Below are 11,582 nucleotides of genomic sequence, written 5' to 3'. Positions count from 1 at the left end.
TCTGCAGGGACTGTGGGGCCGGACTGCTTAATTCCTTAGATTAAAAGCAGCAGTCGGATGGCTGTAAGTTCCAGAGGCAGCATGAAGACAATCTAAACAGCTTTGTGATTAGAAAAGTACCGAGCATGTGGCTTTCATTAGCTACAGGCTGAACCCACAGCACTACGCTGAGGAGCAAGTCTCAGTGTCAATACTCTGCCTGCCAATCAAACACACAGCCATGAATGTGACAGGTTGCTTTACACAACACTAATAAAGACACGTTAGTGGTTAACTGAGAACACTGACACATCAGTACATGAACAATTTCACTTATATTAAATGCCATTAATTTGAAAAATATAAATCATTTTTGTCGCATTCATTAAGGAGGTAAAGAATACAAGCAGCAGCAGAAAGATACATGCATCAAAGAAAAACAAGTAATGAACATTTGTGATTGTGGAACATTTTCAGTTTTAGATACACAAACAAAATTTGAGAAAGAGGTAAACCTGACTCATTCATGATTTAGATTTGGTCAACGCTATTCTTTAAATACTGCAGATTGGTTTACATACATTTGGTATTCATCCAGACAGTACAATACAAAGGCTGTCAGAAAATAAAGCTGAAAAAGAGGTAGATAAAGATTTTTGATTTTGGAAGAAAAAAATTAAACATTGCCCTGAATTGGGTGTCTGTCAAAAGTCAGTGTGTAAACAACAATGTACAGAAGCATAACATGAAAAGTCCTTTTAAATTTGGTCTATGTTTGAGAGGTAGAAAGTTGAGAAACAAACCCTGGTCTAGTGTTGGGAACAACTTAACAACAAATAATCTGCTTGAGGTAATGCTGTCTATTCCCTTTTGGTATCCATTGTTTAGTTTATTTGGCACGCTTTACCCTGAAAGGGTGGCAAAGAGGGGGTTATGAGTTCTGTGCCCATGTGATGACAATGATGGAGAAGCTGATGATTCCCATAATGAAACCAACGATCACCAGAAGTATAGCCTAGAGACGCAAAGAGCAGAAACAACACAGTTAGCATCATTAACTAAATAGTCAAAATAAGAACAAATGTAAGCAGTGGCTGTAATATTAATATTAATATATATCTCTATATCTCAGTTACCCCAAGGGAATCAAAGGATCTGAGGGGTCCCGTGTTGAGCTTGAGGTAGAAAATGCCGGGAAAAACAAACAACAGGCAGGTGGATGTTGTGGATCCTGAGGAAAGACACAGGAAAGTCACTTGAATTGTACAGACAATACTGTACACGTCTGACCAAAAACAGCTTCATAAACCGGTTGAGCAGGACTGTACTATTAATTATGTATAAGCAGATACTGTGATTTTAGCCACCAAAATCAATAATTATATTGATATTGACCTCTTTGCTAAAAGCTTGGCTGCTTTTAACATATGCTGTACTTGAAAACAGATCAGAATATTTTAAGGTCACCGTTAAGCACAATTATTTTGTCCCTAAAATAAAATGAATAATAATAATTATAACATGTATAATGACCAGAATATAGCAAAAAACAACAAATGAATTTCTTATATGTTAAAAACACATACCCACTACTCCAAACACATTTCTGATATCAGGCACAACGACGGCCAGCAAAAGCACAACACCCACGATGATTAGAGTGACAAAGATGTGGATCAGCCAGGAAAAGGGCCGTCCTCCAAACAGCAGCAAGATGGCCGCCTTACGGGCCTGGAGCGTACAAACAAACAAAGCTTAATCTAACCAAACATACTCGAAGAAGATGTGCTCTGTTAATGATTCTGACCAAATATCTGACAAGAGAAGAAGAAGGAAACTGGAGTTTTGTTTGGACTGGAAGGAAGCACTAAAAGTTGTTTTGGTTTTTTTACAAATTGCAAAACAGGAACTGTGCAAATGCACAGACATACGTCTGATAGGAAATTCAGCATTATAAATACATTTAAATTCACACACAAATTACAATAAAAGAAAAAACTATTATATATATATATATATATATATATATATTTCTATTGAAATCATCAATTACATTTGTTTAAGTGATCAACTTAATAATAAACAGTAATATAAACTTCTAAAAAAACGTTTAACAATATACAATTATATTTTATATCAGTCAAATAATTTCAACCATTTCTTGTTTTTAAATAATTTCATAGATTTGAGTAAATAATCCAAAATAAAAATGAGGAAATTGGGATAGTCTTTGGTACTTTTTGTTGAGAGAATATTATGGGGTTGGTGTACTCACAGGGAAGTGAATAAGGGGAACAGTCAGCAACACAGAGAGCAGGATGGCCAGTCGAACCACCATCACCATGATGTCCCGAGGCATATATGCATCGTAGCCAAGCAACAGCTCAGAGTCCACATGAGCTATGAGTGAGAGACAAGGAGAGAGTGAGGGCACAATGTGAACTGATATGACAGGGACTGGAAGAGTAGCTACACTAAGTAGCTCCAGTAACGTGCAACGCTACAGGCTTACCATAGAAGGTGAGGTAGCCAAACAGCGCAGAAATGAGGTAAAGCAGGAAGCTGAGGCTAATACCGATATTGGTAATGTTCTGCATCCTGGCCTTCGTAGGCCTGAAGAGACACAAGGACATGCACACAATCACTGAGTGTAATCTTTACTTGGCTGGTGAACAATAGAATCAATGACTTTATTAAAAAAACATGAACGTGAGAGGCTGCAATGCTGACCGGTCCAGTTCGCAGTAGATTGGCAGGATAGCCGTGTGGCACATGAAGGAGAAGGCCATGGTGGGGATGGTGTAGCCAGACTGCAAGACAGTCAGAGCGCAGCCGTCATTAACCAATTATCAGCTTACTCTGTCACCCAGGAGTGAGGGGGCAGGTGGGTCAAGGTATGGTTTGTGTAGTACTAATTACCATCTGGGCTGCTGAGAGTGAGCGTTCAAAGTTCATTTTATTCAGTGGATATAAATATACAGCATATTACTAAGAACGGTGTAAATGTGACTTTGTAGGATCTTCTTGCTAAACACTGTCAAGTAGTGTTTAAACATCTGGACCAAACATGTGCTTTGTGTAATTCTGCATGTACGTACATGTGGCCTTCACATGTAACATAAATGTGAGTGGCAGCTGCATAGTGCACCCGAGTTCCTTATACAGCCCAACTTAGAAAACCAGTGTGACTTCTCACCAGTCAAAAACAGTGCAGTAGACCTACTTTCAACAACTTCTCAAGGCCACCTCACAGGTTCTGCATGTGCAGCGTTTACTATGAGGCTGGTTTCATACACGTACCTTACTGGAGATGACAAAGAGTTTGGGTGTACATTCTGAGTCAGAGGAATTTGATATCTGGAGAAACAAAGAGAGAGGAGGAAGCGTGATATTTCTGAGAGGAGAAGCTGCTGCAGACGGGAAAACATAAAGCTGGAATCCGTTGCCTGGCTTCAGAGCCAAAAGGAAAACGATCAGCTAAGTAAACCATGCCAGGTCTGCAGCAATACTATGGGCAGTATAATTCTAAAAGGCCAGAGGTCATTTCCAGACTGATGCAAGGTCACCTGAACTTCCTTCCCCTCAGGACTGGCACCATTCACCATTCCCAGCTCTCGACAACTTCCTCTGGTCCTCATCAGCCAGAGTTGACATAACCAGTAAACACTGTCTGCTGGGTTTTCCTCATAATCCTGTGGCCGTGACCGTCTGGTCTAGACTACCTACATCAAACATGAAGGAAACTGGGTTTTTTTTGTTACCTTGAAGGCACCTGAAAGTGTCGTCACATTGTGAGACAGTGGGCAAGGGATGGACCATTTCTTGACCACAACCTAGAGAGGAGAAAAGAAAACAACACGTCAACAACAGAAAAGTAAAAAAATAAATAAGAAGTTTAAGGGGTGTACTTAAACTCACCACAATTGTAAAGTACAGCATAAAGAAAAAGGCAATGCTGCTTGTGTAGCCCAGGAAGCCTGTAAGGGTGAGAGAAAGTGAGAAACAACATTTCAAACCAGCTACAGCAGCAAATCAAGATGCCACTTGATCTCCATACGTACCAATTTTAGGCAACATTGCTAGAGGTAGTACAACACAAAGTGTGACTAGGACAAGAAGCAACCTGCCATCTTCATACCAGGCATGTCTGGAAAACAAGTGAACATGAATTATTAAAACTGAATCAAGTCACATTTGACATCATCATCTCCCTGGTCCTGCAATGTCAGGGATGACGAGAGGTGAATCTTGAGAGTCTGAAAATGTGTCTTCATTTTGTGCTCAAACACAGAACGACAGATTCTTCATGTGGTATAAATTAAGGGCTTTAGTTCTCGCAAACCATAACAATTATGTAATTCACATGCAAACGTTGTGTCGCTCCGTCAGATGATACCACATTTCACTTGGCCGGTTTTTCAGAGAGGGGGAATAATATTTTCCTTTGCTGAGGGATAGCCTTAGCGGTTTATTCGGGATTGGGAAGCTAGAGGAGGAGGAGGGGGCGGTGTTCGAGGTGACACATGTGGAAGGCATGCCGGCTCCGCTGGGGTTGGGGTCGGGTGGGAAGGGTGCTGCCTGGCGCTGCTGTATGTTGAACCGCAGTGTGGGGTCATGAGGGACTGGCTCCACAACTCTTTATGGGGCTCCCACAGTCAGCAGCACCTGCTCTGACCACATCAACACCCAGTGACCCGTGTTTGGCAGTTTCACAGCTGTGGCGTTACCATCGGCGCTGATGGATTTGTCTTTGCGTCTACGCTGTTTCTGCCCTGTAACTGGATGTCAGGGAGACCTCTGCCCTGACCCCGACTCTGTCTTGTCCAATCACTTCTACTCTAACCTAAGTTTAGCTGAACCACTCGACCGCAGCTTAGCTAACCCCCCTCTCCACTTTTACAGTATGTTATACATACACAGGGCTGTATAAAACATCTCCACCACAACTAGGATCCATTCTCCAGTGACTCAAGGCTTACTGTAAAGGCGCAGGATACCTAGAAGACCCATGAAATGTGGAACATTTCACGCTAAAATGAGATACAGGATAGCACTCAGTTAAGGTTGGAGTATGACTGGCAACGAGTCAATCTCCACACAGTGTGAAAGATCAGCATAAATCTGACCAATGCTGCACAAACTCAAATCTAGTCGTCCTCGTCTTTGGCCTTGTTACTGAACTGAAACACGTTGATAGATACAAGACATACAGCCCATTAGCAAAGACTTAAAGATTGAGCACAACAGTTTTCACACTGTCGTATTACAATAAATGAGTCAGTGAAAACAAAATTTGTTTAAATGTAAAACAACTTGTTCATTTGGGCTTTGATGGAATTGAGTATGTGTCCGTTAAAATCCCAAAGCCACTCATTAACAGAAATGTTTTGGTTCCCTCAGCAGTGAGCTGTAATTAGAATGGCAACACTGATATCCTCTTGTATCAGTCTGATTCCGGGGAACATGTGTGAGAGATTTGGGGGTGAAAGGAGAGCACTAATACAAAGCAGCTGTGTGTGGAAGATTCAGATGTTGACGGATTGGGCTGAGAGCAGCTACAACTCTTGCTTAAACCATTGTGGCCAATAATAAAGTGATGGAAGTTACATTCTTGGCCTTGGACTTCTCTGTGAGGGCTAGGAGCTGCAAGCTTGTCCACGTAGGCCAATGAAAGACACTGCTGCTCATGAATGATGATGTATAGCTCTCCATCATAAAAACATTTCCTGTGGGCATGCTTCAGGCCATACAGCACAGAGCACAGGTTTTCCTCCAGTCACTCACAGACAAGGTATTAGTCGTGCACTGTGGTTTGGTGAGTGATCTTCTTCCACCGCATCATTCATGTATTTCTCATTGCCCGATTAATTCCAGTTTTTGTAGCTTTGTGGTGCTGAAATGTCAAATTGGACTTCTTTGAAGGCCAAAGGGTATAATCTCCAAAATCATGGGAACAGAAATGACTCATTCGTTATCTTAGTATAGCTAATCTAAAAGAATGGCTTGGTTTTACCCACAGCTGTGACAGATTTAAAACAAAATGTCCTTATTGGCGGAGAAGTGAGCTTACAGTGTTTCATGTACCCACCCTGTGCTTTCTGGGTTCAAGAAGCTGTCGATGGCTGCAGGAAGCTCTGACTTCAGGATGAACAAATAGGATGACATGGCTGAGGAAAGAGAGGGAAAAAGGTTCAGAAAATGTCTGTTTTCTAAATAAAATAAACGTGCAATCATACCTATCGACTAAATCATAAACATAGCAGATGACTGTATGTTGCCACAAGGAATCTTAAATTGCTGTGTGAGGGTAGTGTGTGTTTTCCAGCACAAGGAAATGGAAGGCAGGGTGAGGGGGAACCAGGGCTCTGAGTTAATGCAGATGGGTGGGGCAAGCAGCTCAAGGGGATCACCAGTAAAGCCCTCGGTGCAGAGGAGCAGACATTATGCAGATCATCCAACTGCTGGAGACTGGGAGTAGCAGCCAGGATGGAGAAGTGCAAGGGGGGAGGAATGCCATAACAATAATGATCTCTGACGCTAATCCAGGTATTTCTCCCACTGCTCTACCTCACTAGGAAACAGGATATTATCAACCTCCGACAGACTCCAATATCCTTCCAACGGACAGCCAATCGTAGAGGGGATCGGGGTCACTTCCTGAGGGTCTTAACAGCCCCAAAATCACCAGGAGGAAAATGGGAGAGGGGAGATGGAGACTGCACACGGTGGAAAGGACGTTTCTGGCTTCAGATGCAGTGTGTGGTCAGTCATAAAGGGAGATAATGTTTAGGGATTTACATTTGTAAAGCCAGGCAGAGCCAGAGTTAGCTGGGACCTCATTGCCCCGAGGCAGGTCTTGCACTCGTCGTTAAATAAGCCTAGACCATAATCCCTCAGATCCTGTATTTGTTTATAAAAGAAAATTCATCCAATAACCCTCCAGCCCACACAGACACAAGGACACGCACTCTGTGAATAACTAACGCCATTCATGAGCTCTAAAATATGTCAGTAGGGTTGCTCTGAGGCAGCAGTTGCTTTAGTATTTTAGCCTAAAAGTTTTCTTGCAAAAGTATAATCCAACAATTTAAACCAACCACAAAAACAAAACAAAAATGTCAACCACACTGGCCCATAAAGACACACGGACAGGGATCACACAACAGACATGATGCAATGGTTTAATGTCATGCAGTAGGTTGCAGTAAGCACAGCATGTTGATGGGAATTCCTGGTGGGATAGTACTTACATATATGGTCAAAAGCAGCCTTGAGTGAAGGAAACGTGTTATTGGCCAAGAGGCAGGAAAACATATTCTTATAATCAGCATGTATGTAAAGATAACATTTTAAAAATCATCAAGAAATATTGATTCAAACCGTCCGTGTGTGGTAAGCAAACAGTGGGAGAGCGTGTTCAACATAAGACAGAGACACTTTCATTTCATTAAGAGTGAGGGGACAGGCAGGCTGTGAGAGCCCTGGGCTGGTCAGTAATTAAGGTCAATTGGCCCATCAGCCTTTGGCAGTACAGATGAATGTTTACCCAGTGAGGCTAATTGCACTCTTATAAAAAGGGGCCCTGGGTGTAGACAGATGCATGCTGCAGTGCTGGCTCTCACACTCTAACACATACTGCCCCATGCTGGGAAAACCACAAACATACCAGAGGGCACGGCCATAATCCACTTGGCCGTGCCGCTAATGACTGCAGAGGAGCGATCACCTTAGCTCTCCACTGTCTGAGAAGCGCAGTTTGTGGCTGAGGGACGGGTGGAGAGATGCCAGTGGAGGGAGACAGAGAAGTGTGGGGGATGGGGGAAATAAAGGGAGGGGTCCCATTAGGTTACTCAACACTGGGTGGGTTTACCATCAGTGATCAATTAGACGAGAAGTCAGATTTCAGGCCCAGGGGAGGGGGCTGAGAGGACAGCGGCTACAGAGTCAAAGGTTATCAAGGAATCCGGATAATAGCCTTACAGGAAGGAGGGAGCAAACCTGATCACAGGGGCGTCTGATCACCAGTAGGAGGCACCATCTGCCTCCAAAATAAACTGGCCATAGTCTCACCCTATTCAGCATGTCAAAGAAATGTGTGCAACTGTACAGTGAAATGAGAGCTGACTTACCACCTATATTTTGGATGATAATAGAAATTCCGACCAGAATCTAAAAATAATTTTTAAAAGGACGTTAGTTTGAATACATCTTCTGGTCTTGTTGAACATACAAGTGTGTACATTTATATTTTTGACGGGGCAAACTCAAACCAATCCAAAAGACAACACTTACTTTTCCTGGTTTTTGCAAGGCTCTTCCTCCAAGGTCTTCATATGAATTTATACCTATGAGACAAATTAAAAAAGAATCACACGTACTCAACTACTTAAAAGAGTGCTCACCCGCTTCAGCATTACACTCCTTTAACATTGTCGGACTCACATTGGACAGTTTAAAACAGAAAGGGTGAACATTATTGCAGCAGAACCAGAGGTTTTAGTGAAGGCATTATTCTTCCTTGTCAAAACCTGGTGCCTACTTTACCCACAATGCAACTATACTGCTGACAGTGTGGTGTAGATTTGGGTGTGTTATGCGTGTAGTAGCTAATATAGTGTTGAGCTGCTCGCCTCAAGCAGAGCCTGAAGCCAGCTGCAGAGGTCTGACAAACTCATCTCTTCCTGACACCCCCAGACAGCCCCCCCTCCCCAAAAAAATGTTTATACATGAGAAAGCTGAAAATATACTGAAAATTGGTAGAGTTCGTTTTCAAGATTAGGAAAAGAAAAGGCGACAGAGTTACTCTCAGAGAACTCAACAGTATTTGGATGAAAATTGACAGACAACAAACCACTGTTATCCATTGTTATCTCATGGCTCTTAAACATCAACCGATTCTATTACAACTAGGAAGTGAGTAAAGACAACAAAGAGATAGCAACACATCAGATAGCTTCCCTGAATAGATTAAAGTAAGGGGAACACACCAGGGTGTGGGTAAAAAAACCCAGATGAAACCCCCTGGATAAACACACAGAAAGTGATAATCTAAAGTTAGACTGTGTATCCATTGTTGTCGGACTCTCACCTGTTTGGTCACATAGCTTCAGAAGGAGGTGTATAGAGTATGCTGCCAGGATGGACACTAGTACTAACAGGATACTACAGAGGAAAGGTACATAGATTAGAATTTTTTTTTTAAGTCTGATATATAGACATCTGTCAGATATTTAAACAACAATGTGGTAAAAGATGTAATGAGAGCATTCTTACCAAAAACCCAATATTCCAGTGTTAGCCATAGCATAAGCTAGACCCAATATGCCGCTGCCCATGATGGCATTCATTAAGTTAAACACAGAGGAGGCGAAGGAGGCTCCTGTAGTCGGTGCTGATCTCTGCACATACAGCAGAGATGACATGTGAATAAAATATGCAGAGGTAAAACAATGAGGGTGATGACAAGGAGCAGAAGAACTCTGATTATTTTTGTAAGAGCTTTAAGAGAATTGCTTCTGACAGTATTAAGAACAGCTGGCCAGTCCTGATGATGGATGTCATGAAACAACACTGCAGTGGCATGTAGGATCAGGGAATGGAAATGGAAATGGATGGGGTAGGATTTGAGGAGCTAGCTGTGGGACAGCTGCCTGAGCTCAGGATAAGGGGAGCTGCCCAAACTGCTTGACCTCTCTAATAGGGGATATCCTGGAGAGAACGAGTGGCAACTCTGGTGTCAGTGTCACAACAAGCTTGGATTGACCTGAAGGCTGCTGAATCAGATTCTCCCTGGGTTACAGTACTGAAAGACAGGAAGTAAACCATGACCCCAGGTAGAAAAGAGGACTGGTTGTCTTGTTAAATTATTATGCATTTGAAAATGCTAAGAATGTGAATTATAAAAAAAAAACATTAACCGGCAGAATAATGTGATATGACATTAACACTAATGTACTCCATAGAGATGTATTCGTCACCATCTTATTCCTGTTCATGGTCACAGTGGGGGTAAAGAATATCCCAGCATGCATAGTCACCAGTCCAACACAATGCTGAGTAAAACAACAAGCCTACCAGTATAATAAACAAATCGCTGCTCATCCCATCTGGTTCCTTTTCTATTTTATGTCTTGCCCATGGTTCAGATTGATGGATCTAGATGACATATTCACTCTAAAGTAATTTGAGACATGTTTGACCATGACTGTTGTAATTAATTAATTAATTAACATCAAATTAAGTGCAAGGGTAAGTCACCGCTTCCTTTTGGGGGGGAGGGGATTCGAGATACATGAAAAGACTAAATAGATGACACTGATTGATCAGAGTAGCATACTACTACTACTACTACTACTACTACTACTACTACTACTACTACTACAGATTACTCACTATTGATGAACCCTGCAACAACTCTACATGGATCCACATTTCTCTGCTTCTGCATTTCTTCAGTATATGGATTGTTAAGGTTAATTAACAGAAAATACACTTGGATATGTTGTTCCTGTACTTAATATAGCCTAATATTACTTTGATAATCTGAACTATTTACACCTTTGTTCAACATCAGAGAGACAGACTAAATGCCAATGTGTTTCATAGTCAAATACAACTTTTAGAACCTCAAACAAAAAGTATTTCAGCTGAAAGAATCATATCACTTATGGTATGGTGTTAATAGACTAACTCCAAAAACAGCCGCTGATGATCATCAATTCATCTCTTGATTGGGATGTACTACCACTTAGGACAGGACACCAGGGTTGTGCTCTTTGTGTTGCTGTGGAGACCTGAAAACAGGTCAACAAACAACCTGAAGAGGAGTTTATATTCTATAAAAATGACTTATTGTGTGCTTTTTAAGACTGGTTCTGCCGGTTTAAATGTGACTATAATGGGAAAACAATTAGTTTAGTTAGACCTAAATGAAATTAAGCTCCCTCCAGAGCCAGAGAGCATTTCATATAACTATATTTATGTGGGATCATTAGTGGTGATGATCATGATAATAAATTAATAGAAATATATATGAAATCCTCAGGGGAAAATAATCATTGAAAAACTATTAAAGTATGTTTTAGGGTGGACTTTCCCTGTAAGTGCTGACAAGGCAGAAAGCAAGAGAGGAAAAAGCACGTGATGTCTGTCATAAACAACATTTTGACAAGTCTACCTGTGCATGGACAAACTATTGGTGCGTATTATTCCAGAAATTCCCATATTTAGACTGAAGCGCTGATACATAGCTGTGAAAGGCGCGGTGCTGGTATAATACTTACATGTGTTAATAAAGGTGTAACTTCGTTTCCTTCGATGTCCCCGGCGACGCCTTCACTACAAAGGTATGCAGTTGCATTTCGATTGATACTCATTTTCTACTCTCAAAAACTCAAGACACAAACTTTGAGAAACAAACTTTCTCTGTCTTTTGACAAACTCCACAATCGGCGCGAGGACGTAACGAGTTATAAAACTATCTTCCCTTAAATCACTTTTAAACTTCCCCTCTTATCAAACTGTCAGCTGCTGACTATTTGTTCGTGACGCCTCTCTTCCGTCGCATTTTCCGCGTCGTCAAAGAGAACGTCCAATCAGAAAGC

General features: G+C 41.6%; 1 protein-coding gene across 2 annotated transcripts; it reads right to left on the bottom strand.

The window, feature by feature from the left end:
* Positions 1-295: 295 nt before the first annotated feature.
* Positions 296-11,558, bottom strand: slc38a6 (solute carrier family 38 member 6). 2 transcript variants are annotated; one of them, XM_034562932.1, is made up of 16 exons: positions 11,262-11,558; positions 9,253-9,377; positions 9,068-9,141; positions 8,272-8,324; positions 8,109-8,148; positions 6,068-6,146; positions 4,041-4,126; positions 3,898-3,956; positions 3,741-3,812; positions 3,280-3,336; positions 2,710-2,789; positions 2,492-2,592; positions 2,255-2,379; positions 1,566-1,710; positions 1,116-1,210; positions 296-994 (listed from the first exon to the last, which is right to left on the bottom strand). In XM_034562932.1, the coding sequence occupies exons 1-16, from the start codon at positions 11,352-11,354 to the stop codon at positions 911-913; spliced, it is 1,368 nt and encodes a 455-aa protein (XP_034418823.1). In that variant the 5' UTR covers positions 11,355-11,558; the 3' UTR covers positions 296-910. The 2 variants fall into 2 exon arrangements, with proteins under 2 accessions (XP_034418823.1, XP_034418824.1); XM_034562933.1 differs by lacking the exon at positions 1,566-1,710 and having other exon boundaries at positions 11,262-11,532.
* Between the last annotated feature and the right edge of the window lie 24 nt (positions 11,559-11,582).

This window comes from Cyclopterus lumpus, chromosome 22 (assembly GCF_009769545.1).
Source record: "Cyclopterus lumpus isolate fCycLum1 chromosome 22, fCycLum1.pri, whole genome shotgun sequence".
Classification (NCBI taxonomy): domain Eukaryota; kingdom Metazoa; phylum Chordata; class Actinopteri; order Perciformes; family Cyclopteridae; genus Cyclopterus; species Cyclopterus lumpus.
This window is presented reverse-complemented; position numbering and strand designations above follow the sequence as displayed.